The 27,694-nt window shown below is 45.1% G+C and overlaps 3 protein-coding genes across 3 annotated transcripts in view; all 3 read right to left on the reverse strand.

Annotated features, from left to right (window-relative positions):
• Window positions 1–260: 260 nt before the first annotated feature.
• On the reverse strand, window positions 261–9,424 carry LOC310906279 (serpin B6-like; the record flags this gene model as incomplete). The annotated part of the gene is made up of 7 exons (XM_083855418.1): window positions 261–671; window positions 2,138–2,305; window positions 4,252–4,394; window positions 4,631–4,748; window positions 5,363–5,500; window positions 7,768–7,944; window positions 9,056–9,424. The coding sequence occupies 7 exons, from the start codon at window positions 9,422–9,424 to the stop codon at window positions 261–263; spliced, it is 1,524 nt and encodes a 507-aa protein (XP_083711544.1).
• The window catches only part of LOC310906350 (uncharacterized protein), a 50,935-nt gene continuing 31,570 nt past the window's right edge, over window positions 8,330–27,694 (reverse strand). The window contains exons 12-23 of the mRNA XM_083855540.1: window positions 27,224–27,391; window positions 26,086–26,338; window positions 15,910–16,247; window positions 15,636–15,822; window positions 15,163–15,272; window positions 14,601–14,777; window positions 13,392–13,529; window positions 12,663–12,780; window positions 12,265–12,407; window positions 11,078–11,245; window positions 9,131–10,688; window positions 8,330–8,439 (exon numbers count right to left, since the gene is read on the reverse strand). Of these exons, the coding sequence (XP_083711666.1) occupies window positions 10,284–10,688; window positions 11,078–11,245; window positions 12,265–12,407; window positions 12,663–12,780; window positions 13,392–13,529; window positions 14,601–14,777; window positions 15,163–15,272; window positions 15,636–15,822; window positions 15,910–16,247; window positions 26,086–26,338; window positions 27,224–27,391 (2,205 nt within the window). The 3' untranslated portion in view covers window positions 8,330–8,439; window positions 9,131–10,283. The remainder of the gene's footprint in view (window positions 8,440–9,130; window positions 10,689–11,077; window positions 11,246–12,264; window positions 12,408–12,662; window positions 12,781–13,391; window positions 13,530–14,600; window positions 14,778–15,162; window positions 15,273–15,635; window positions 15,823–15,909; window positions 16,248–26,085; window positions 26,339–27,223; window positions 27,392–27,694) is intronic.
• Window positions 16,281–25,083, reverse strand: LOC310913416 (serpin B6-like). The gene is made up of 8 exons (XM_083868807.1): window positions 24,908–25,083; window positions 22,531–22,638; window positions 21,973–22,150; window positions 21,341–21,478; window positions 20,605–20,722; window positions 20,226–20,368; window positions 18,489–18,656; window positions 16,281–17,540 (listed from the first exon to the last, which is right to left on the reverse strand). The coding sequence occupies exons 3-8, from the start codon at window positions 22,138–22,140 to the stop codon at window positions 17,136–17,138; spliced, it is 1,140 nt and encodes a 379-aa protein (XP_083724933.1). The 5' UTR covers window positions 22,141–22,150; window positions 22,531–22,638; window positions 24,908–25,083; the 3' UTR covers window positions 16,281–17,135.

Below are 27,694 nucleotides of genomic sequence, written 5' to 3' on the forward strand. Positions count from 1 at the left end.
TTCCGTGATTGGTTACAACAATTGTCTGTAAGCTTTAACAATAGGTTATCGGCTGGAAAACTTTTGAGATGCTCTGTAACAAAGAAATCTTTGGCTGCTGCTGGCAGATGTGACCTGCTGCCATCCTTTAGCTCTGTAAAATCCTGTTACAAGACTGGTGCTGCACTAAAGGTTTGAGAAATGCCTAGCAGTAGTCCTGTCCCGTTCATGCGCAAAGACCCACCACATGATGGCACCTATGCTGCCAAGACATCTCCTCCTTAGGGACTGCAAAACCTGCCACAGAACAAAATGCTGCCAGTTTTGTTGTGCCGGATGAAGAAGACAAAGGGATGATCAGCAGTGAATTCAAATACTGGAACTCCCATTTCACAGCCCTCCACTATCAGTGCAGCTGTGGCAGCAGCTGCTTCAGTGCCTTCTTCATTGACTTCCACAAAGGATTTGTGAACCACTTCAGAAAGCACCAGATCTTTGCCATATGAGATTCCTGAGAAGTCTGCCTTCTCCAAGTCAAACGCATCAGGCATTCCCATGCTGATCAGAATGGGATTCAATCTGTAATGTTCTTCCAGTTTAAATCTGGGTAAAGACACGTTCACCGTTGTAGACTTCATCATTTTAGGATGGATCCAATCCATCAGCTTCTCACATGTAAGTTCTCTTTCCAGCTGAAGGAAAATCACAAATTTACTTAATTACAACGAGAGGATAGTCAAAGTAACAGAGCCAAAATACTGATGACTCTGTCTGTGCACAAAGCACATAACATGCATCTTTCTTCCCCAGCAATTACCTCAAAGACTGGGGTTTTTCTTTTCATTTTTATTATAGGGAAGAAATGCAAAGAAAACCTTAGTAATAAACTACCTGCTCACAGTACCAAAGAGACCAAACTTGTAACCTACCCTCACCACAAAAGAGATCCTGCCCTTCCCTGTGAGCCTCTTTCCAGGCAGTGAACCACACACCACCTGCCACCTGCTCAGCACAAGAAGATCTGGAGGACAAGCCACAGGACTTCCAAAGAGCCCACCCAAAATCCCCCTCTCCATATTCCAGCATCACCACACTGTGCCTTCACCACCACCACAGCTGACCTCTGCTCCTCAGCACAGACAGCTCTTCTTCCAGAGCCTCTGCCTAAGGGAGCAGCACACAGCCTGAGCAGCAAGGACATTGCAGGGAAAGTCACTTTGGGGACAGGGAGCAGAGGGACATTTCTGCTGGCCATGATCACCTGGTACACAATTGCTCTGGGACTGAAGGGTTGCATGGATGGGCAGAATCCAATAGGATGAAGTTTAATAAATCTAAGTGCCAAGTCCTGCATTTTGGCCACAATAACCACCTGCAATGCCATAGGCTGGGGACAGTGTAGCTGGACAGTGCCCAGGAGGAAAGGGACCTGGGTATTCTGGTCGATAACTGACTGAACATGAGCCAGCTGTGCCCTGGTGGCCAAGAAGGCCAATGGCATCCGGGCCAGTATCAGGAATGGTGTGGCCAGCAGGAGCAGGGAGGTCATTCTTCCCCTGTACTCAGCACTGGTCAGGCCACACCTTGAGTACTGTATCCTGTTCTGGGCCCCTCAGTTTAGGAAGGAGATTGAGACACAGCATGTGCAGAGCAGGTAAGAAGGCTGGTGAGGGGCTTGGAACACAAACCCTGTGAGGAACAGCTGAAGGAGCTGGGGTTGTTTAGCCTGGAGAAAAAGAGACTCAGAGGTGACCTTATCACTCTCTACAGCCTCCTGAAAGGTGGCTGTAGTCAGGTGGGGGTTGGTCTCTTTCTCCAGGCAGCAACTGACAGAACAAGAGGACACAGTCTTAAGCTGTGCCAAGGAAATAAAGGCGAAATATCAGGAAAAAGTTTTTTACAGGAAGAGTAATAAAGTATTGGAACGGTCTACTTGGGGAGGTAGTGGATTCACCATCTCTGGATGTGTTTAAGCAAAGACCAGATGTGGCACTTGGTGCCATGGTTTGGTTGAGGTTAGGGTTGGGTTTGACTTGATCATCTCAGAGATCTCTTCCAAACTAATGATTCTGATTTTGAATTGCAGATCTCTCTGCAATACCAGACTTTCTTCCCTCGAAGGATTCAAGCTGTCTTTGCACTCAGCTCAACAACTTACTCTTTCCAAGCCTGTGGATCCATCCTGGATTGCATCAGGGAGCAGGATGATCATGCTCACTTCATTACCCACATAGGGGAGCTCAAGGACTTTGGTCTGCAAGTCCCCAATGTAGGTCATGTTAAAATCTGCCTCCTCGAACATCATCTGCACAGGTGTGGTCTTGTTCTAGAAACCAAGAGATGTCAAAAATTAGTGCTGAGCTTCTCTGCTGGTCTCAAACTACAAAGCAGGAAGCAAGATACTCAGGGTTTTAGGATTTGACCAAAGAGAACTGATCACACACCAGAGAGTGCAGCCTTTTGGAAAGCACAAGGTAAAATCTGCCCATGTGTAGCAGCAATGCACAATATTCCACCACAACTCAAAAGAAGATTATTAATCAGCCCTGTATCCTGTTGGTGTTGCATCTTGATACTTGGTTCTAAGCTTACTAAGCTGCAGGGAATACAATATGGAACAGTGTCTCTGGATACTGAAAGAAATAAAGTTTAAAAGATTCTTGGTTATGTGTTGAAAGTTTAAAGTGTTAAAATCCTCTTAACTGTTGTGTAATAAGTGTATTAATGTTTCAAATAGTTTGAAATTATAAACCCCTGTGGTGTGGCAGCGGGAGCCACCTCCTTGGGCTCCCTGGAAAGGCAGGGAGCACATTTGCTTTTTGAAAACAGGCGGCCCCGCTCCCCGCGAGAAGGAGGCGGCGGAGGGGCCGCCCGAGTCACCGCCGCCGCCTCGGAGGGGCCCAGGGCACAGCCGCTTCGTTCTTCGCCCTACAACAAGCCAGCGCTCTCAGGGGATCCCCGGACCGCCGCCAATACCACTGCCTCCATGGAGCCACCGCCACCGGCCCCGCGGCCCCGACAGCGCGGGTCTGCCACAGCTGCCCCCGCCCGGGTCCTCCAGCACTGCCGGGCACCACGTGCGCCCCCTCTGCATTCCTGCCCCCCTGCACTCCGTCAGCCTTTCCTGCTGGCACGGAAATCAGTAGAACACCCATGAACCCTGCTGTAAGCCAGAACATAATGGGCACCAAAAATCCCCAGCCGAAACAAACCGATGCAAAATCCGGACCCACAAAAGACAGTACTGAACTGGCTATGCCCTAAAGTGTCAGTAAACAGTTTTTTGTATCTTGCTGTAATTGCAGAGTGCCCGAGTGGAGGGAATACCCCTGGAGCGGGCCGGCTGTGTGAGCTCTGGGAACACCTGCGAGGGCGGGCTCCCGGCTCTGCAGGGACCAAAACTGCAAAGCCGAATTGCCCCTCCTTCTCAAAGGTGAACCAGGAACAGCGGCGAGGGCTCAGACCATCCCTCGAGATACCCCTTTGCGAGCTGATCAATAAAGGCATTTTAAGGTGAAAACAATGTCTCCTGCGCATTTTTAACAGATACTGCATTCAACATTTTTAACACATTCCAGCAGGGAGAGAGCAAGGTGTCAAGAAATGAATCAGTCCAGCAGTCTATGAAGACCTGTCAGAGATAGCCTGGAATGAACAGAGACATTCCCCTATTTAGAAGTTATATTTGCACTTTCAAACATCCTTGCATTTATTTCACCAATGCGAGAAGGGACAGTTCCCAGACGGGCATGAGGGCTTCAGTTTCCCACAATGGCTCCTTCCAGCAGGTGAATTAAGAGTGGCGTATTAGTAGTTCTTGTTAATGATTCCTGGAGGCCAACCCAGAGCTGCAGGGGATCCTGAGGGGCAGCCATGGCCTGCCCATGCCACTGCCCAAGCCCTCCTCAAGAGCACTGATCTGCTTCTAAAAACCAGACTGCAGAGCACACAGTGCTTCAAAGGAGATTTGTTTCCATTTCTTTTGGAATGGCGCAGGGGCAGAAATGCAGGAAGGAAACTCTGACTGAAGACTTAAATTCACAGGCTTTCACACTGGTCTTTGTGCTATATGAAAGGTCCTAATAATCATGTGAAAGTTCAGAGAATCTCAGCAAAGAGGGTGTTCGTATGAAAGGGAGGGGCATAGTGAATCTCATACAGCCTACCCAAGGCAACCCTGCTTGAAAGATTTCATTTCTTCTTCAAGGTGCTCATTTCAGACAACATCCACCTAACAGTGGATTGTTCAGCATTTTAGCACATCATACATACCTTATTAATATAGAATGCCCTTTCACTGGTATTGTTTTCCCTGAATGGCTTTTCCCAGTTGCCTTTGAAATAGATGGCATTCACCAACACAAGTCTGGTCAGGGAACTGAGAATCCCCTCTGCCAACAGGTTCTGAATTTTACCTTTACGATACAAAGAAAAAACACACAATTTTTCATACCTTTACATGCATCAAATTATGATCCAAGATGGTATCCACTCTACATTTAATACACAATAAAAAAGGGAATTATGGACCAGACACATCAATAGCTCTAAATTTCAGTTGTTTGAATTCCCAACCCTACATCCAGAAGTAGGTATTTACCCAAACAATGGCTGCCATCAAACACAACTGGGCACTTGGCAAAGCACTCACCTTCAGTCCTTTCCTCTACCCAGCCATTGATTAGTTTTCTGGAATCTTCCCAAGCTTGCACAAAGTCCATCTGCTCCAGGCCAGCATGGTAGGATTTCTGACTGGACTCTAGGAAAGACTAACAGGGACATTCACAACACATTTTCACCAAGAGATTTTCTCTCATTCAGACACAGATGATCCTCACATTCTCCAAGGAAATCTGCCTGTTTTCCTTCTCCATCTTTATACAGAGCCACTGAGGTTCTGGCTCACAAGTTCCTACCAGGATTTATACCACTTCTTTGAACTAGAAGTCGATATTACAGCTATGGCTTATGCATTCTACTACAAACTTCTACACTTCATTGACAATCATGTGGAGGGTTTTTTCTTGTCTCTATTTTATGCTTAAGGGACAGGACATATGATTTTATGAGTTTCTGTAAAAGAGTTTTGGTAACTGATACATCTACCATTTGTCCCACAGCCAAATATGTGAATGGATGATAGAAACCTAGAGTGTAGAGACTGATGGATTTTACCCTGCTTGTGCCCACTCAGAACACAAATTATTTAAAGGAGATTCACCAGCAAGTTCAGACATCCTGGGCTCGGGCAGAATCTAATGCACTCCTGGCAATCAGCCCAGATTATTTGGAAGGCAAACCATAAAGCCTGTCCTGACCTTCAGAAGAATCAGGCAGCAAGTACTTTATACTAAGAATCATAACAAATTTAATGGCTCCTTACTGGAAGAAACTCCAAGGTCTTCTCTCCATAGAGCCGGTTTGCAGTTCTCAGGATGTATTTGGTGTTTGGATCATTAATTTCACGGAGAAGGGATTGATACCCATTGTGAGCATCCTGGGCATTCTTCAGAGAAAGCACCTGCACAAAGACCAACATCCACAGCAGTGTCCATAACTTCTCTAAACATACTTCATCAACATGATTGTTTTTATATTTAAATTACTTTTAAGTTAAATACTGTGACTTGAAGCCAAAAGATTTCTTCACCACACCTCCCATCTGGAACTAATCCTGCCAGGCATATCTGATGTACCCAGCAAGATTTTGAACAAGTCATAAATTAGGGAGCAGCAGAGTCATCAGCCCTGATGTCCTTCCTGTAGCCATGCACCCACACCCATAGGTGATCCCCTAGTAGGAGATGATTTGGGTTTCATTCATTGTTTCACTTATAAGGCAAAGAACCAGAAACTTCAATGCTCTTCTCAGCATAATTCACCCAGTTCCAACACAAAAGCACCTCTTGCATGGTTTGAGCTGTACCTCAAGAACTGTAGCTATTTCTATTGGGCACCATGCCAAAAATGCCACCTAGGTGGTTACTACATAAGGGAGAGCATGGAGATTCTGGGTGCACTTTAAGGGTGCCTTAGCAGGTGTAAAGGACCTCCCTGCACCTTGAATGGCTTTTTTCACTTTTGGTTTGGATAGTTTGTTATTTTCCCCTTTTAAAAGCAGAAAATTAAAACCTTTTGCTTTTCCAAACACCTCTAACCATGCCACCTTGCTATTTTTATAAGCCATGTTCTGAAGCTGTGGACAGCCCTCAGGAGCTGAAGCACCTGTGAGGGGCTCAAACATTCTGGCCTCCTGTAGAATGCATCACCTGCCCTCAAGCCAAGTGCTACAGGATCACAGAGTGCCTCAGGTGGGAAGGGACCTGTGGGGACCATCTGCTACAAGCCCTGCCCAAGCAGGGACACCCAGAGCTGGTAGTGCACAACTGTGTCTAGATGGATTTGGAATATTTCCAATTATGGCAACAATGTAGGTTTTTCAGAATTTTATAAAGTACATTGAAACAAAATAGGAGTTGATACTCCTCTCTCACTTTGTAAAGGAAGCAAACATCTGAACCAAAATTACTGATTCTGCACTTATTTTTCTCACTTCCTGCATAAACCACAGCCTAAGAGATATTTGCTACCTGAGCAAGTTAAAAAAGGGACTAAATCAAGCTGCAGTTAGCAGTTTGAAATGCAAGACACTGGCATTTAAAAAATATTTTTAATGTGCCTGCCTTCATTTTCGGAATGTATCATATGTATCATAAAATATGATATGTATTATGTATCATATGATTTTAACCCAAAGCAAAGAAGGAAATGAACAGAACTTATGTAGCCTCCAACTGAGCAATAAAAACATTCCAGGTACCTCCTAATCACATATTAAACAAGATTGGTCCCAAAAACCACAAAAAACTCTCAACACACTAAACCCAAGGAACTCTTCAGTTCAGAATGAAAAATACTCAAACAAAACAAAAAAGGAAATGGGTTATGTTTACACACACACACACCAGAGGAACACCTCTGCTCTCTCACACCTCAGTGATAGCCACAGTCTAGCACAAGTGCGTTTCTCGGGTTGGTTTTCTCACCCGAGACTCAAGTTGTTTAAAGTCCTTGGCCCTCTAAAAGCCCCGAGTCGCATTGGTACAAAGAAGCGGAGTCTTCAAGGCCTTGCTTTCTGGTTTCTCAAGCTGTTTATTATTTGATATCACAGAGTTTTTCTCCGCTCCCAGCCGAGGTCCGGACAGCAGCTGGGACACGAGGGGACTGCCCCCCGATGGGACGTCACCTTACATTTATACAGATAATTACGTATAGGATATTTACTATTTCACACCAATGCCTAGTGCTTACACTAAGAGGGTCACTTCTACTTTGACCCAATCCACTCTAACTATCTTATATCATCACCACCCCAGAAGATGGAGGACGAGGAAGAAGGAGAGGGACACGAGGTACCACCCAAATTCCACCATCTTGTCCCCCATTTACCTCTGTTCTAAGATACCTAAAACTACTGAATTTTGTCTGTTCTACTGTGCTAAACTACTATTTTCACTTCCTGGTGATTTGCAATTCCTCTCCTAATGCTGGAAGTTTCTCCCATGGGCTAAGATCAAACTCAGTGTCTTCCTGGGCTCTGTGCCAAGGTTTCCAACCCCCCTGGACTGGTTCTACACCGCCCTGTCCAGGGCTCAAATTCTCTTTCCCAGGTCCCAGGTCATCCAAAGGGATGTCCTGGACTCCAACATGCATTCACAGACTCTAAGACACATCACTTCCTCATATGATCACATCAAATGCCATCCATTTTATTTTATCTAGACCTACCTGGCTTATTTGGGCTTCAGTGCTACCTCTTGAACCCAGCAGAACCATCGACAAAGCAGAAGAAATACTAAATGGTGAAAAGAACACATTCTGACCACTGTTCTCCTCACACAGCTTTCTGAACAGGTCCACAGCAAAAGTGGTGTTTGCTGCACACAGGTTTTCCATATTTCCCACCTTGGGACATAAAACAAACAACAAGAATGGATCAAATTTATTTCAATATAAGACAGATATTTCTAACTTCTACACTTCCCAGGGTAAACTAAGCAGCAAAGGCTGGAAAATGATCAGCTCACTGGAGACTGATTTGGTGCCACAAGCACCTGAGATCCCACACTACACATTTGAGGTATTTTACCCATTTAGAGACTGCTACTGGATTTCCATCCCATACCTACACAGTGTGACATCTTTTGAGGTCATCAGGCACAACAGCATTTTGTTCAGGACTTCCTATGAAAGAAGTCTCTCTTGACTTCACACAGAAAATTATTGGCCTTTTTAGGGCAACCACCAGAGCCAAAGTTAGACATCAGAGTGGCAGAATCACCAACTCTTACCTTCTCCAAGTCAACAGAGCTTCAGTGGGAGCTGCAGCTGCTTCTACGTGTGCACACTGGGTTTTAAACCTGCCAGCCAGGCTGGGAGAAGATGGCAGGAGGACTTTGCCTAAAAGCAGGAAAAGCAGCAGGAATTTCATTGTCACATCAACATTCTCTCAACAAAAAACCGAACCGACTCAAAACCAAACAGAAAAAAACCCAAAACAAGACTTCTCAAACAAACTAAAAACCTCAACCACACCAAGCCTATACCAGTAACATTAAAATAGGACATTTCTCCCCCATGTTACACAGAACTTTATTTATCACTCCAAGGTGATGGCATTCTGTAGTTTAAAACATTTCCTTGCATTATACCTGGAAATTCGAAGGATTTTTACGGACAAATCCACGTTAAAGCACTTCAGACTCACAAACCCTGCACACCCCACACGTTTCACTCACACAGCAGCTTTCCTCACACTTCTTAAAGCAGAACCGTCAGATTGGCTGCTTCCTTTTAAACCCCAATACGGGGAGGAGTTTGTACCAGAATTTACGCATTTCCTGCACCGACCTCCCACAGAAATTCCAAATATCACTGTCAGCTCTCCCCGGAACACACACAATCGGCACGGAACCTTTAAAATGCTCCTCTAGCGAGCTCAGTGCTAAAGAGAACACCAGCACCTCCCGAGCCAAGCCCGAAAGCAAAGCCCCAGAGCTCCCTTCCCTCTCCTCACACCAGCCGTGCAAGCCTTGCACCCACAGCCCGGCACAGCCCGCACCCCGCGCTGCCCCACGGGCGCTGCCCGCACCGAGACACGAGCGACAACCTCCGCCTTTCTCCCCGACACCGCCCCGCTCCCGGAGGATGCCCCGCGGGCGGGGACAGGGCGGAGGCTGCCCCGCTCCCCTCCCGCCCCGCGCAGCCCCAGCGCAGCCCAGGCCGCTTGGCCGCGTCCCTGCCCGGCCGGCGACACCCGCGGCGACAGCGCCCGCCTGGCGCGGGGCAGCGACACCCGACTGCGCTCGGCCACGGCTCTGCTCCTCCTGCACTGACTCCACAATGCGCCTGCAACTGAGCGTTGAAAAAGGACAAAAACACCCATGCAGCGCTTGCACTTCTTTTATTACTCCGGGAACAGCACCCACAAAACACACCCCAGTGTAAGGAAACCTGTTGCAGCTGTGTCTTTGGTGTCATACAGCTAAACTGTGGTGTCTAAGAAAATATTAATAGCATAACGATATAACAGTAAAAAAAAAATAAATAAAAGAAGGCTTTGTCATTCAAATATTGCATAGGCACCGTGCCCCCTTCTGTTGCATTCTTTGTTAAAGGACCAGAACAGGTGACAGGGAATAAACCTCCTGTCCTGGGGTGATGAAACAAAGGGACTCGCCCCACAAACACCTCACTGGGACACCTCGTATAAAAGCAGACTTTCATTCCCATTCTTGACTAAGTGCTGGTCCAGTCGTTAGCCAAAAAACACATCTATGCAGGATGCTCAGCAATACCTGGAACAGGCTGCCTCCTTTCAGCTCCAGGCAATGGATCAAGGCACTAAAGGGATGAGAGTGGAAGGCAAAAGGGGAGGGCAGCTACAAATGTGCTCCAGCCTTGTCACAAGGAAAAAGTAACTTCTTCTCTCCCATGGGCTCTCACTGCCTCACTCTGCCTGCTGGACACCAAAAGTGAACTCAAGCACAGAAGAACCTCTCCCAGAATGAGTGGGATGGTTCTTGTGTCAGCAAGAACCTGGACACCTCTGCACACAGGTGCAGGGGGGCTTGGATATGGCAGTTACTGGGTTTGTCTCAGCAGCTTTGTTATTCCTGCCAAGTCTGAGTTCAAGCAGTTCAGGCACAGTTGAAAGAGATAATTAGTGCAAATGGAATCACATTGTTCTAGGGAAATGTAAGTTTATTGTGTGATGGCACCTATACTGCCAAGATATCTCCTCCTTAGGGATTGCAAAACCTGCCACAGAACAAAATGCTGCCAGTTTTGTTGTGCCGGATGAAGAAGACAAAGGGATGATCAGCTCTAAATTCCGGAATTCTCACTGCACAGCGCTTCATTTTTAGTGCAGCTGTGGCAGCAGCTGCTTCAGTGCCTTCTTCATTGACTTCCACAAAGGATTTGTGAACCACTTCAGAAAGCACCAGCTCCTTGCCAGATGAGATTCCTGAGAAGTCTGCCTTCCCCAAGTCAAACGCATCAGACATTCCCATGCTGATCAGAAGGGGTTTCAATCTGTAATGTTCTTCCAGTTTAAATCTGGGTAAAGACACTCTCACCTTTGTAGAGTCCATCACTTCAGGATGGATCCAATCCATCAGCTTCTCATAAGTAAGTTCTCTTTCCAGCTGCAGAAAAATTGCAAATTTACTTTGTTACAATGAGAACTGAGTCAGTGTTAAATAAGTAAAAAGACTGAATTTTGGTGTTTACATAGTACAAAAGATGAAGCTTTTTTAAACCTGGTTAGTGTGTCTCAAGCCAAAACTGCAAGATCAACCTGTCACTTCAGATTGCTGCCCCCACCAATATCATTACCAAATGGTAATGCTGTCCTGAGCAGCAAGGACATTGCAGGGAAAGTCACTTTGGGGACAGGGAGCAGAGGGACATTTCTGCTGGCCTTGAGCACCAGCAACACAATTGCTCTGGGACTGAACTGCAGATCTCTCTGCAATACCAGACTTCCTTCCCTCGAAGGATTCAGGCAGTCTTTGCACTCAGCTCAACAACTTACTCTTTCCAAGCCTGTGGATCCATCCTGGATTGCATCAGGGAGCAGGATGATCATGCTCACTTCATTACCCACATAGGGGAGCTCAAGGATTTTGGTCTGCAAGTCCCCAATATAGGTCATATTAAATCTGTCCATCTTGAACATCATCTGCACAGGCCTGGTTTCATTCTAGAAATCAAGAGATGCCAACAGTTAGTGCTGAGGTTCTCTGCTGCTCTCACACTACAAAACAGGCAGTGAGTTACTCGTGGCCTTTTAGGATTTGACCAAAGAGAACTGATCACACACAACAAAGTGCAGCCCTACCACTGCCTTTTGGAAAGCACAAGGTAAAAACAATGCATATATTCCACCACAACTCAAAAGGAAGTTATTCATCATTATATATCCTGTTGGTGTTGCATCTTCAAACTTGTCTGTTAGCTTACAAAGCTGCAGGGAGTAGAAAATGGAACAGTGACTCTGGATTTTCTTGTTTTTTTATCACATTCACACAGGAAGAGAGCAAGGTGTGTGGAAATGTATCAGTCCAGCAGTGTCTGAAGTGCTCTTGTAGAGAGTATGGGATGAGCAAAAAAATTCCCCTAATTAAAAGTTATCTTAGAACTTTCAAACATTCCTGCATTTATTTCACCAATGGGGAAGAAACAGTTCCCAGAAAGACATGAAGGCTCCAGTTTTCCATAGTGGTTCCTTCAAGCAGTGGAGTTAGGAGAGGCACATTAGCAGTTCTTGTTAATGACTCCTGGAGGCCAACCCACAGCTGCAGGGGATCCTGAGGGGCAGCCATGGCCTGCCCATACCAGTGCCCAAGTCCTCCTCAAGAGCACTGATCTGCTTCTAAAAACCAGACTGCAGAGCACACAGTGCTTCAAAGGTGATTTTTTTTCCATTTCTTGTAGAATGGCTCAGGGGCAGAAATACAGCAGGCAAGCTCTGAATGAAGAAGACTTAAATTCACAAGCTTTCACACCGGTCTTTGTGCTATATGAAAGGTCCTAATAATCATGTGAAAGTTCAGAGAAACTCAGCAAAGAGGTTGTTGATATGAAAGGGAATGGGCATAAGGAATCTCATACAGCCTACCCAAGGCAACCCTGCTTGAAAGATTTCATTTCTTCTTCAAGGTGCTCATTTCAGACAACATCAACCTAACAGTGTATTGTCAGCATTTTAGCACATCATACCTGATTCACATGGAATTCCCATTCTGTGGTACTCTGTTTGTTGAATGGCTTTTCCCAGTTGCCTTTGAAATAGATGGCATTCACCAACACAAGTCTGGTCAGGGAATTGAGAATCCCCTCTGCCAACAGGTTCTGAATTTTACCTTTATGATAAAAAGAAAAAAAAAAAACCACATTTCACAGGTTGACTTGCATCAAATTATTATCCAAGATAGTATCTACTCTGCATCTAATACAGAGAAGAGAGGAGGAAGAGAGGAGGAAGAGAATTATGGACCAGACACATCAATAGCTCTAAATTTCTGTTGTTTGAATTCACAACCCTACATCCAGAAGTAGGTATTTACCCAAACAATGGCTGCCATCAAACACAACTGGGCACTTGGCAAAGCACTCACCTTCAGTCCTTTCCTCTACCCAGCCATTGATTTGTTTCCTGCAATCCTCCCAAGCTTGCACAAAGTCCATCTGCTCCAGGCCAGCATGGTAGGATTTCTGACTCGACTCTAGGAAAGACTAACAGGGACATTCACAACACATTTTCACCAAGAGATTTTCTCTCATTCAGACACAGATGATCCTCACATTCTCCAAGGAAATCTGCCTGTTTTCCTTCCCCACCTTTATACAGAGCCACTGAGGTTCTGGCTCACAAGTTCCTACCAGGATTTATACCACTTCTTTGAACTAGAAGTCGATATTATTGTTACGGCTTAGGCACTCTACTACAAATTTCTACACTTCACTGAAAATTATGTGTGAGGTTTTTTCTTGTTTCTATTTTGTGCTTCAGGGACAGGACATATGATTTTATGAGTTTCTGTAAAAGAGTTTTGCTAACTGATACATCTACCATTTGTCCCACAGCAAAATATGTGAATGGATCACAGAACACTAGAATGTAGAGACAGATGGAATTTACCCTGCTTGTGCCCACTCAGAATACAAATTATTTCAAGGAGATTCTCCACCAAGTTCACATCTTGTGCTCTGGCAGAATCCATTGCACTCCTGGCAATCAGCCCAGAAAGGTTGGAAGGCAATCCCCAAAGCCTCCCTTTGACTCAGAGGAAACAGGTAGCAAGTACATTATACTAAGAATCATAACAAATTTAATGACTACTTACTGGAAGAAACTTCATGGTCTTCTCTCCATAGAGCCGGTTTGCAGTTCTCAGGATGTATTTGGTGTTTGGATCATTAATTTCACGGAGAAGGGATTGATACCCATTGTGAGCATCCTGGGCATTCTTCAGAGAAAGCACCTGCACAAAGATCAACATCCACAGCAGTGTCCATAACTTCTCTAAATGTACTTGATCAGCATGACTGTCTTAATATTTAGATTATTTTTAGAGTAAATATTGTGAAGCAAAATATTTCTTGACTACACCTCCCATTTGGAGCTTATCCTACAAGGCATATCTGATGTACTCAGCAAGATGTTGCACAAGTCATAAATTAGGGAGCAGCAGCCCTGATTTTCCTTCCCTTGAGCCAAGTCCTACAGGATCACAGAATGGCTCAGGTGGGAAGGGACCTGTGGGGACCCTCTGCTACAAAGCCCTGCCCAAGCAGGGACACCCAGAGCTGGTAATTCCACAACTGTGTCTAGATGGATTTTGAGTATCTCCAATGATGGCAACAACAGAGGTTTTTGGAAATCTCTTAAAAATGTAAATGGAAATAAAATGTGAGTTGATACTCCTCTATCACTTTGCAAAGGAAGGAGACATCAGAAACAAAATGACAGCTCGTGAACTCAATATTGTCACTTCCTACATAAAGCACATGCCAATTGTATTTGCTATCTTAGTAATTTTTTTTTAAAAAGGGGTACATCAAGTTGCAGTTACCTGCTTGAAATGTAGACAATGGGACTTTAAAAATAATTTCTAATGCCGCCTTCATTTTCAGAACTTGTGTCAAGTACAATTAAAACCAAGAATGAAAGCAGAAAAAAAATCTTATCTGTAGCCACCTAGTGATCAAAACAATAAACAAATTCCAGGTCCCTCATAATTACATATTAAAAAGCTCAGTCTCAAAAACCACAAAAACCTTAACACAACAAAACCCAGGAACCTATTCTTTTCATACTGAACGAAGCTCATGGTAAAAAAAAAAAATTTTGTTCGGTTCACACAAACCCACCACAGAAAAAGCTCTGCTCTCTCAGACCACAATAGTAAGTATAAATCAAATATTTATCACAAAAACAAGTAAGAATCACAGTTTAGCAAAAGTGCATGTCACAGACTCTAAGACAAATCACTTCTTCATAAGATCACATGAAATGCAATCATATACCATCCACCAAGTTTATTTTCACCTACCTTGCATATTTGGGCCTCAGTACTACCTCTTGAACCCAGCAAAACCATAGATAAAGCAGAAGAAATACTAAATGGTGAAAAGAACACATTCTGACCACTGTTCTCCTCACACAGCTTTCTGAACAGGTCCACAGCAAAAGTGGTGTTTGTTGCACACAGGCTTTCCATATTTCCCACCTTGGGACATAAAACACACAACAAGAATGGATCAAATTTATTTCAATATAAAACAGATATTTCTAACTTCTACCCTTCCCAGGATAAACTAGGCAGCAAAGGCTGGAAAATGATCAGCTCACTGGAGACTGATTTGGTGCCACAAGCACCTGAGATCCCACACTACACATTTGAGGTATTTTACCCATTTAGAGGCTGCTACTGGATTTCCATCCCATACCTACACAGTGTGACATCTTTTGAGGTCATCAGGCACAACAGCATTTTGTTCAGGACTTCCTATGAAAGAAGTCTCTCTTGACTTCACACAGAAAATTATTGGCCTTTTTAGGGCAACCACCAGAGCCACAGTTAGACATCAGAGTGGCAGAATCACCAACTCTTACCTTCTCCAAGTCAACAGAGCTTCAGTGGGAGCTGCAGCTGCTTCTACGTGTGCACACTGGGTTTTAAACCTGCCAGCCAGGCTGGGAGAAGATGGCAGGAGGACTTTGCCTAAAAGCAGGAAAACCAGCAAGAATTTCACTGTCACTGCAGCATTCCTTTAATAAAAAACCCAACACCCCACCCCCAACAGCCACTAAAGAGAAAAAAACCCAACAAGACTTCCCCAAACTAAAAACCCCAACCATGCCAAGTAAAAATCAGTTACGTTGTGATAGGATCTTTCTTCCCCACATTACACATATATCCCAACCTCACTTATCACTCCAAATTAATGGAATTGTATTAAAATAAAAAAAAAATCCTTGCATTTTTCCTGGAAATTGGAAATATTTGTGCCAGGAAAGCCAGATTAATATACTTCAGACACACAGATCCTGCACACCCCAAATATTTTATTCACACTTCACTCACTTTTCACCACTCCACTTCTTAAAGCAGAACTGTCAGATTTGCTGCTTCCTTTTAAACCCAAATACGGGCAGGAGTTTGTATCACAATTCGGGGATTTCCTGCACGGACCTCCCACAGAAATTCCAAATATCACTCTCAGCTCTCCCCGGAACACACACAATCGGCACGGAACCTTTAAAATGCTCCTCTAGCGAGCTCAGTGCTAAAGAGAACACCAGCACCTCCCGAGCCAAGCCCGAAAGCAAAGCCCCAGAGCTCCCTTCCCTCTCCTCACACCAGCCATGCAAGCCTTGCACCCACAGCCCGGCACAGCCCGCACCCCGCGCTGCCCCACGGGCGCTGCCCGCACCGAGACACGAGCGACAACCTCCGCCTTTCTCCCCGACACCGCCCCGCTCCCGGAGGATGCCCCGCGGGCGGGGACAGGGCGGAGGCTGCCCCGCTCCCCTCCCGCCCCGCGCAGCCCCAGCGCAGCCCAGGCCGCTTGGCCGCGTCCCTGCCCGGCCGGCGACACCCGCGGCGACAGCGCCCGCCTGGCGCGGGGCAGCGACACCCGACTGCGCTCGGCCACGGCTCTGCTCCTCCTGCACTGACTCCACAATGCGCCTGCAACTGAGCGTTGAAAAAGGACAAAAACACCCATGCAGCGCTTGCACTTCTTTTATTACTCCGGGAACAGCACCCACAAAACACACCCCAGTGTAAGGAAACCTGTTGCAGCTGTGTCTTTGGTGTCATACAGCTAAACTGTGGTGTCTAAGAAAATATTAATAGCATATACACTTAACAGTAAAAAAAAATAAAATCAAGGCTTTGTCATTGAAATATTGCACGGGCACCGTGTCCCGTTCTGTTGCATTCTTTGTTAAAGGACCAGAACCAGGTGACAGGGAATAAACCTCCTGTCCTGGGGTGATGAAACAAAGGGACTCGCCCCACAAACACCTCACTGGGACACCTCGTATAAAAGCAGACTTTCATTCCCCTTCTTGACTAAGTGCTGGTCCAGTCGTTAGCCAAAAAAACCCACATCTATGCAGGATGCTCAGCAATACCTGGAACAGGCAGAGCCTCCTTTCAGCTCCAGGCAATGGATCAAGGCACTAAAGGGATGAGAGTGGAAGGTAAAACGGGACAGCAGCTACAAATGTGCTCCAGCCTTGTCACAAGCAAAAGTATCTTCTTCTCTCCCATGGGCTCTCACTGCCTCACTCTGCCTGCTGGACACCAAAAGGGAACTCAAGCACAGAACAAGCACTCTCAGAGCAAGTGGGATGGTTCTTGTGTCAGCAAGAACCTGGAGACCTCAGCACACACAAGCAGGGGGGCTTGGATATGGCAGTTACTGTGTTTGTTATTCCTGCCAAGCCTGAGATCAAGACTACAGGAGAGGGTTCTGGTACAGCTGAATGAGATAATTAGTGCAAATGGAGTCACCTTGTTCTAGGGAAATGTAAGTTTATTGTGTGATGGCCCCTATGCTGCCAAGGCATCTCCTCCTTAGGGACTGCAAAACCTGCCACAGAACAAAATGCTGCCAGTTTTGTTGTGCCGGATGAAGAAGAGGAAGGGATGATCAGCAGTGAATTCCGGAACTATCATCGCACAGCGCATCAACATCACTGCAGCTGTGGCAGCAGCTGCTTCAGTGCCTTCTTCATTGACTTCCACAAAGGATTTGTGAACCACTTCAGAAAGCACCAGCTCTTTGCCAGATGAGATTCCTGAGAAGTCTGCCTTCCCCGAGTCAAACGCATCAGACATTCCCATGCTGATCAGAAGGGGTTTCAGATCATAATTTTCTTCCAGTTTAAATCTGGGTAAAGACACCCTCACCTTTGTAGAGTCCATCATTTCAGGATTGATCCAATCTATTAGTTTCTCATAAGTAAGTTCTCTTTCCAGCTGCAGAAAAATTGCAAATTTACTTTGTTACAATGAGAACTGAGTCAGTGTTAAATAAGTAAAAAGACTGAATTTTGGTGTTTACATAGTACAAAGATGAAGCTTTTTTAAACCTGGTTAGTGTGTCTCAACCAAATCTGTAAGATCTACCTGCCAGTTGAGAATTCTGAGATCATTACGAAATGTTTTTTTGGTAGGTACAATAAGGATCAATGCCGTCCATGTATAGTTTACTTCAAAAAATCATGTTAAATTGTTTTGGTTGTTTGGGGTTTGTTTGTTTGTTTGGATTTTTAAATGTTTCCTTATGGGAAAGTAAGGCATAGAAGAACAGGTAACAAGGACCCAAAGAAACCAAACCCAGTTCTTCTGTCCTTTTACCAAAGGTTCATCCTTTAGGTGAGTCAGCAGTATCATGGAAACTGTGCACTCACAAAGGCAGTGAGTCTTAGAAGACTTACTAATAAACACATTTGTCCCGAGTGCCAAAGAGACCAAACTTGTAACCTACCCTCACCACAAAAGAGATCCTGCCCTTCCCTGTGAGCCTCTTTCCAGGCAGTGAACCACACACCACCTGCCACCTGCTCAGCACAAGAAGATCTGGAGGACAAGCCACAGGATTTCCAAAGAGCCCACCCAAAATCCCCCTCTCCACATTCCAGCATCACCACACTGTGCCTTCAGCACAACCACAGCTGACCTCTGCTCCTCAGTACAAACAGCTCTTCTTCCAGAGCCTCTGCCTAAGGGAGCAGCACACAGCCTGAGCAGCAAGGACATTGCAGGGAAAGTCACTTTGGGGACAGGGAGCAGAGGGACATTTCTGCTGGCCTTGAGGACCTTGCACACAATTGCTCTGGGACTGAACTGCAGGTCTCTCTGCAATACCAGACTTCCTTCCCTGGAAGGATTCAGGCTGTCTTTGCACTCAGCTCAACAACTTACTCTTTCTAAGCCTGTGGATCCATCCTGGATTGCATCAGGGAGCAGGATGATCATGCTCACTTCATTACCCACATAGGGGAGCTCAAGGATTTTGGTCTGCAAGTCCCCAATATAGGTCATGTTAAAATTTGCCTCCTTGAACATCATCTGCACAGGTCTGGTCTCATTCTAGAAATCAAAAGATGCCAAGAGTTAGTGCTGAGGTTCTCTACTGCTCTCACACTACAAAGCAGGCAGTGAGTTACTCGTGGCCTTTTAGGGTTTAACCAAGGACAACTCACCAAACACCACAGAGCACAATCACCCCTTCTAAATAACTAAAAATCCTGAGATTTAATTTCTAGTTATTAATGTAGAAATGTCTGTGAATATTCTTTTAAGGCAAGTATGTGTTCTTACCCTTTTGTTCATGTAAAAACTAGTGACAAACACTGAAGTGTGCTAGTAATACGCAGGGGCATTGTTCCTCAATATAAATGAGTAAGTAATTTCAGTGTATTTATTTGTAGTCCATGTAGTTCCAAGTGGTATAAAAAAACTAAAACTATTTTAAAATGTATATACTAAAACTGCCAAGAAATTTTGAGTATTATTTTGAATTCTTAAAAGTCATAAGGATAGTAAGAAGGGGAGAGATTTTATTCTCATTTCCATTCTCTGCTATCTTATTCCAATTCCACTTAGAGCATTAGCTACTATTGTTTCCATCATTATTTTCCTTCTTTTCAGTTCCATTGCTTTCTCTCTTCCCTTCATGAGATTGTCACACAAGTAGCTCTTTGTTAATTAAGTAATTCCTATTGGAATATTGCCCAGAGAGAAAATGGCAGAAATTATTTTGCAGTAGCAGTGACACATAAAAAGGATCGACAAGCAAAAGAAAAGCCAGACAGCAATAGAAAATCATCCAGTAAGCCATAAGAAGTGCAAGAGTCACAGGAATATGTTCACAGGATATTGGAAAGGTTCCGGGATGTCAAAGTAACTATTTGCTACTGAACAGGATGTAAAATAACTAGCTAAAGATTTCCGCTTACACCTCAGATTTCCAATTCTTCACTGAGGACAAGGTGTCAGGAACTGAGAAAGTCCAGCAGTCTCTGAAGTGCTTTTCTACAGAGTATGGGGTGAGCAGTAACACTCCCTCATTTAAAAATGGCGCTTCAAAATGTTCTTGGTTTTTATTTCACCAATGGGGAAGGGACAGTTCCCAGACGGGCATGAAGGCTCCAGTTTTCTCCAGTGGTTCCTTCAAGCAGTGGAGTTAAGAGCGCCACATTACCAGTTCTTGTTAATGATTCCCGGAGGCCAACCCAGAGCTGCAGGGGATCCTGAGGGGCAGCCATGGCCTGCCCATGCCACTGCCCAAGTCCTCCTCAAGAGCACTGATCTGCTTCTAAAAACCAGACTGCAGAGCACACAGTGCTTCAAAGGAGATTTGTTTCCATTGCTTTTGTGCTCCCAGGGGCACAAATGCAGGAAGGAAACTCTGACTGAAGAAGACTTATATTCACAAGCTTTCACATTTGTCTCTGTGCTATAAGAAAGACTCTAGTAATTATATGAAAGTTCAGAGAAACTCAAAGAGATTGTTCATATGAAAGGGAAGGGGCATAAGGAATCTCATACAGCCTACCCAAGGGAACCCTGCTTGAAAGATTTCATTTCTTCTTCAAGGTGCTCATTTCAGACAACATCCACCTAACAGTGTATTGTCAGCATTTTAGCACACCATACCTTATTGATATGGAATGCCCTTTCACTGGTACTCTCTTTGTTGAACTTCTCTTCCCAGTTGCCTTTGAAATAGATGGCATTCACCAACACAAGTCTGGTCAGGGAACTGAGAATCCCCTCTGCCAACAGGTTCTGAATTTTACCTTTATGATACAAAGAAAAAACACACAATTTTTCATACCTTGACATGCATCGAATTATGATCCAAGATGGTATCTACTCTGCATTTAACACACAATAGGGAAGAGAATTATGGACCAGACACATCAATAGCTCTAAATTTCAGCTGTTTGAATTCACAACCCTACATCCAGAAGTTGGTATTTACCCAAACAATGGCTGCCATCAAACACAACTGGGCACTTGGCAAAGCACTCACCTTCAGTCCTTTCCTCTACCCAGCCATTGATTAGTTTTCTGGAATCCTCCCAAGCTTGCACAAAGTCCATCTGCTCCAGGCCAGCATGGTAGGATTTCTCACTGGACTCTAGGAAAGACTAACAGGGACATTCACAACACATTTTCACCAAGAGATTTACTCTCATTCAGTCACACAGCAGATGATTCTGGCATTCCCCAAGGAAATCTGCCTGTTTTCCTTCCCCAGCTTCATATAGAGTTATTGAAGTTCTGACTGACAAGTTCCTACTAGGATTTAAACCACTTCTTTGAACCAGGAATTGTAATAAATTAAATGGCTTATGCACTCAACTACAGTCTTCTACAAATTTTCATTGTGAATGATATGGCTAATTTTTTTCTTGTTTCTATTTTGTGCTTCATGGACATGGCATATGAGTTTTTAAGTTTCTGTAAAAGACTTTTGCTAAAAGACATATCAATCAGTTGTCCCACAGCCAAATATATTAATTGACCGCAAAACCCTAGAGTGTAGAGACTGATGGATTTTACTCCGCTTTGTCATATTCATATTATGGGTTTTTTAAAAGGAGATTCTCCAAGTTCCAACACCAGGCTCTGTAACAATCTCTTTCACTCCTGGCAATCAGCCCAGAAAGGTTGGAAGGCAATCCCCAAAGCCTGCCTTTGACTCAGAGGAAACAGGTAGCAAGTACATTATACTAAGAATCATAACAAATTTAATGACTACTTACTGGAAGAAACTCGAAGGTCTTCTCTCCATAGAGCCGGTTTGCAGTTCTCAGGATGTATTTGGTGTTTGGATCATTAATTTCATGGAGAAGGGATTGATACCCATTGTGAGCATCCTGGGCATTCTTCAGAGAAAGCACCTGCACAAAGACAACATCTTCAGTGCTCGTATAGGTAATAAATTCAGGAGTAGCATAATCACAAGTCCTGATTTACCTTCCCTCAAGCCAAGCGCTACAGGATCACAGAATGGCTGATTTGGGAAGGAACCTGTGGGGACAATCTGCTACTGCCAAATCAGGGACATCTACAGCCCATACCTAGGACTGTGTCCAGACACATTTTGAGAATCTCCAACTATTGGAAACAACATAAGTTTTTGAGAAATTTTCATAAAATAGTAATGTAAATAGTAAATGCAAAAAAAACCAGGAAACAATCTTCAGTTCAGAATGAAGGAATCTCCCCCTTCAAAAACAATGATAATTGATTCTCTTTACACACACACACACCAGAGCAACACCTCTGCTCTCTCACACCACAGTGACAATCACAGGACGTCACAGATTGTAAGACACATCTCTTGCTCATATGAACAAACCAAATGCAATCCACCAAGTTTATTTTCACCTACCTTGCTTATTTGGGCTTCAGTGCTACCTCTTGAACCCAGCAGAACCATTGACAAAGCAGAAGAAATACTAAACGGTGAAAAGAACACATTCTGCCCACTGTTCTCCTCACACAGCTTTCTGAACAGGTCCACAGCAAAAGTGGTGTTTGCTGCACACAGGCTTTCCATGCTTCCCAATCTGGGACATAAAACACAAGGATGGATCAAATTTATTTCAATATAAAACAGATATTTCTAACTTCTACCCTTCCCAGGGTAAACTAGGCAGCAAAGGCTGGAAAATGATCAGCTCACTGGAGACTGATTTGGTGCCACAAGCACCTGAGATCCCACACTACACATTTGAGGTATTTTACCCATTTAGAGACTGCTACTGGATTTCCATCCCACACCTACACAGTGTGACATCTTTTGAGGTCATCAGGCACAACAGCATTTTGTTCAGGACTTCCTAGGAAAGAAGTCTGTCTGGACTTCACACAGAAAATAATTTGCCTTTTTAGGGCAACCACCAGAGCCAAAGTCAGACATCAGAGTGGCAGAATCACCAACTCTTACCTTCTCCAAGTCAACAGAGCTTCAGTGGGAGCTGCAGCTGCTTCTACGTGTGCACACTGGGTTTTAAACCTGCCAGCCAGGCTGGGAGAAGATGGCAGAATGACTTGGCTTACAAGATAAAAGAAGGAAAGAAAAAAATTTACGTTGCTAGCATCACAGATGACTGCAATTTCCTGTTGTACTACAGAGAAAAGAAATCAAAGTTCATTTTAGTTCCATTTTATTGCTTGCAACATGGCAACGCACACAATCATAAACTCAGTGCCTGTCATACTCTCTATACATCTGCTATGGGTAGTGAATCTGAGATTAAACACCACACCTCTTAAATGAGCAATAAGTACTAGAATACTGAGTTAACCGCAGATAAGTATCATAAGTCATCATAAGATAAATGCTGATTGTTTTTTCTATCTCTGTGTTTTGTTCTTCCCTTTAGGCAGGGCCTAGTGTTGGCATGTTGCTACCAAATACAAAACCACCACCTAATTCCTACTACTGATTCATTATCTTAGACAGAGCGTTGAAAAGAGCAAGTTGACACATGCACACTTTTCCACCCAAGAAAATTCCTTGCTAGCAGCTTTACTATACACAGTAGCAATTTTATCCTATTTCTCTTCTCCCCTAACTTAAAAAAATTACAACCAAAAAAACAAGCATGCTCAGATGGAAACAATCCTCCAGTTGTGTCCGAATGAATAATTTATGCACTGCCCAGCACAAAGAGGAGACACATGGCATTCACATTGGTTACAATGAAGACCAGAACTTTCCTACAGTCCCAGTATCTGCAGATTGCTAGCAGTAAGGTTTTTTCTGGGCTCTGGGTCAAAACACACAAGAATACTGACACCAGTATGCAGTTATTTTCTAGAAGGTGTCTGTAGGGCTTCCACAACAGGCAAGAATTTACAGACAAAAGGAGACAAGTGACACTATTTGTCCACCTGAAAATCAGGGGCATTTATCCAAACCATAAATAATATTCAACAGCTGAGACTCAAGGCTAGGAGTTACATCTGCACACTCAGCTATGCTTTCTCTGCAGCTCAGGAGTAGAAATATAGCTACAGACACCCTTTTCATCAGAGACAATACACAACGACTGCACTTTAAGGAACAAAACACCTCATGATACACATACGCATTTGTCAGTCAACTGTAAGCTGCTGCAAAGCCTCAGTGGCCAAAGGGTTTGCTGCCAGCAACTCATTCCTCACTCTGCTCTCCCCATGCTCTGAGGGCAGTGGTGAGACACTTGCACGGAGGTTTCATGTCCCTACTACTCGGACTTTGACACCTATACTCTCAGCAGCTCACATCTATGCTTCAGGACAGTCTTTATGGACCGAAAGGCTGTATGCAGATCAGTCAGCAGACAGCTGCTGCAGGGCCTCAGCATGGGGAAACCACAGCAGGGTGCAGCTCTCCTCCAGCCTGCGGCCCCAGATACTTCCCATCAAAACTATCACGTGGATCAGCGTCCAGCAAGCGAGGACGTGTCCCCAGGTCACGTCAGCTACATCAGAGGAGCCTCAAACTGACTCTTTCCAACTCAACCCCAGAGGGAACTCAGGGCAATAAGCATCAGGCCGTGTCCACCTCCACAGACAAAAGCTCTGTCTGGGGCACAGATACCCCTTTTCCCACCCGCTGAATCAAAGCAGGCTTCCTTGAGAAAAGCCTTCATTTACGATTTGGGGACTTGGGAGCGATGTTAAAACACTCGCAGGGCGAGACCGCGGACAGCTCCTGGTGATGGCCCCTGCCACCGCAGCTCTCCCTGGGACATTCCCTTAACACCGCCGCCTCTTGGCAGCTGGAGCCGCGGCGGTGCGGCTGGAATGCCTCGTGTGGGAGCGCCGGGAGCACCGCGGGGTTGGGACACCTCCCGTGGGGCCGAGCCCGGGGCGGGGGTGGAAGAGGAACTCTTCGCTCCAGGGAGGGCCAAACCTTTGGCTTTTTGTGCCTCAGCTTGCCGGGGCAGTGTCAGACTCCTCCCTGCCCCGCCCCGCCCCGCCCCTGTGGGGCACCGGGGTCAGGAGCGGCGGGGCCGACCCACAACCCGGCCGTGCTCCCGCCGCTCCCACAGGAAGCGCTCCGGCCGCCAAAAGCGGCGGTGCTTAGGGAACGTCACCAATACAGGGAAGAAAAAAAAAAAAAAAAAAAAAAAAAGGAAAGACAAAACACAGCAAAAGCAATGCTATTCAGCTCACTCCCCCCCGCCCCAAGGAAAAAAAAATCCAACAAAAGCAAAAAAACCCACCAAAACCAAACCGCAAGTCAATAAAACCCTAAAAAATCACAGGGACAAGGCTTTCCCATATAAAGCCTTAAGGACAAGGCAGAACAGCAAGGCGGCCGCGGCACTCACCCCGCCGGGCTCCCCGTTCCCGGAAGCGCAGCCAGCAGAGGGAAAGGACGGAGCCCGGCCCCTCCCGGGATGTATCCAGAGGCGGAGACACTTCTCCCCGGGCCCACCGGGAACGGGCCGGCGCCTCCGCCCCGCCCGGGAAAATGGCGGCCCCCCGCCCGCCTCAGCGGGCCCGGCAGCGGCCTCTCCCTCCCCTGCGGCCCCGCCGGCTCGGCCCCTGCTCCTCCAGCTCTGCCTCCCTCTCGTGGCCGAGCTGACAGAAAGCACCCCGGCCCGTGAGGGGTCATTAATTACTATTACTTATTTCTGAAGCTGGGTTATTTCTTATTATTTCTATTTAAAACTTATTTCTTTGAGCCAAGTTGTGCTGTTGCTGTAGCCAGACACTGTACGGGCTTAACCCTTCATGGCATTCCTGAGGGTCTGAGTGAGGCAAATAGCTCTAAGAAGGGTATATATATTTTTTTATTATTATTATTATTAAAAGGAATCTGTGGAGCAACATGAGGGTTATTGGGAGCTGATGAACACTTGCAGCTGAGATGTGGAAAGAAAGCACAGGGTAAAGGTTGGGGGGATCTGCCTCCAGCAATAACTCAGGGGTTAGTCTAGGGCTAAAAGGCAGGAGCTGGCTCTGATTGCTACAGGCTGGGGGTACACGCTGACCACATCAGCATAAGCAGCCCTCTTCATGAGGGTGAGGAGAAAGCCTTTAGCGAAATATATTTGTGCCCGGTGCTGTGAGTGGGAGAGGCAGAAATGCCACAGGTTATGGTGGTAAGGACAGAGCTGCCCATGATGGCCCAATCCGAATGACAGCCAGGGCTGCTCTGTGGGGCACTGCCACGGCTGTCCCTTCAGCTCAGGAAGGAGACATTGGAGGAGATGTGCCTCAGGCACCAGGGTGTGTGCTCTGATGAAGAAAGGGTTCAAGTCCCACTCCCCCAATTGCAGAGAGCTTCAGGTTTGGGGTTTGCTCCTGTGCTGGCAAGCAAGCATCTCCTGCTCTGCAGGGCAAGGGCTCACTGACTAGGGCGAGCAGAGCCTGCCAAAGAAGAGGATGGTTTGTGATTTGTTGTGTCTGATGAAGAAAAGAAAAGGGTGGTCAGCTTTGAAAGTCATTGTTGGGACTCTCGATCTCATCATCAAGACACCTGTGGCAGCTGCTGCCTCAGTACCTTCTTCATTGACCTCCAGAAAAGCTTTGTGAATAACTTGTGAGATGAAAAGATCCTTCTTCATTGACATTCCTGTGAAATCAGCCTGACCTGGGTCAAAAGCATTTTGTATCCCCATGCTGCTCAGAGGGGATTTAAGGTCATAATTCTCTTCCACCTTCAACTTGGGCAGGTACAGGTCCACTTCAGCTTTCATCATGTTTGCTGATTTGGTCCATTCAGCCAACTTCTCATATGTCAGCTCTCTTTCCACCTGCAGTGAGTTGAGGAAGAAAACATTTGGAATGTGAAGGACAGAGACAAGACCTGCATAGACCAGTGTCTTAATGCTCATCGATATAAAACAAGACCCAACTACCAGCAGTGACTACAGATGGAACATGCATCATATTTAGAAGGCACGATCCTACAAAGTGCTGAGTGACTTATACTCCTATTTATTTTCTTAAAGGTGGCAAAGTGTAGGCCTGAAGCCTCGGAGTAGTTCATAATTTTTTTCTCTGGTGTGAAGAACATTGCTCTTTTTGCAATGTATTACTTATAACAATAATAATAGGTGTTTGATGTGTGTCTATATGGATAAATTTTCTCTTAGTAGTGATAATTGAATGGGATGCATTCATGGGGACTGAGGTACAAATGAAAATATTTGTCCTGCTCTGTTTAGAATCTGAAACTGATCCTGGCATAGTCATGAGTTGCTGTTGACACCTTCCGAGTCAGGGTACTCAGCACTTACTTTGAGAAACCTCACCACAGGCTATCAGCTGGAATTCTGGACTGAAAATTACATAAAAATTAATTAATACAGCCCTCAGAAGGAGACAGCTCTAGGGCATGGTGATTCAGAGATGATCCTTGGCTTCCCTATACTATACTGGCAGTAAGAAAGAGGATACAAAATAGTCTAAGAGAGTTGTGTGTCATCTAAAGCATAGGTTTCAGATGTATTATGTTTGCATTGTTATCACATGTCCTGAATCCTAAGCTGAATATCATGGTGTTACAGGTTCTGAAACTAAGTATGAGCCCATCAGAGCTGTTTACTGTGATTTTGAAGCTTGTTCTTCCTCACTTTTTTCATCAGTTTCTATTACTGTTTCATAGTGTACGTGATGCAACAGTAGGTCAGCTTTACCAGCTCCAGACCAGTAGTGTTATCACTGATGTCATCAGGTAGGACAACGAACATGCTGAGTTCATTTTCCACATATGGCAGCTCAATAATTCTGATTTTCATGGTGTTTTCATGGAATACGAAAAATTTATCTTTCAAAAACATCATCTGTACTGGTTTAGTCTTGGTCTGGAAAAAATCAGACATAAAATTTACTTGTTTCATTGAACTGAAAACAAGTACAAGATTCAGCAGCATATGGATACCCAGGGCCTTTTTCTTTAGACAGTATCACGTACATCCCCTTTTCAACGTCTTTGAGATCTTTATAAAATATTAGCTAAATACACACAAGCTAAATACCTACTGACTGAATCCCATGTAATGTATTTCTTAATTTAAAATAAAGGAGTTAGCTTTGATAATCAAGTAACTCTCCTTGCAGGCCTTGCTATTCACCCTGTGAATTAAACCCTCTCTGGCACCAATGTA

The sequence above is a fragment of the Zosterops lateralis genome (genome assembly GCF_965231275.1).
Source record: "Zosterops lateralis genome assembly, chromosome: 1".
In the NCBI taxonomy this organism is placed as follows: Eukaryota; Metazoa; Chordata; class Aves; order Passeriformes; family Zosteropidae; genus Zosterops; species Zosterops lateralis.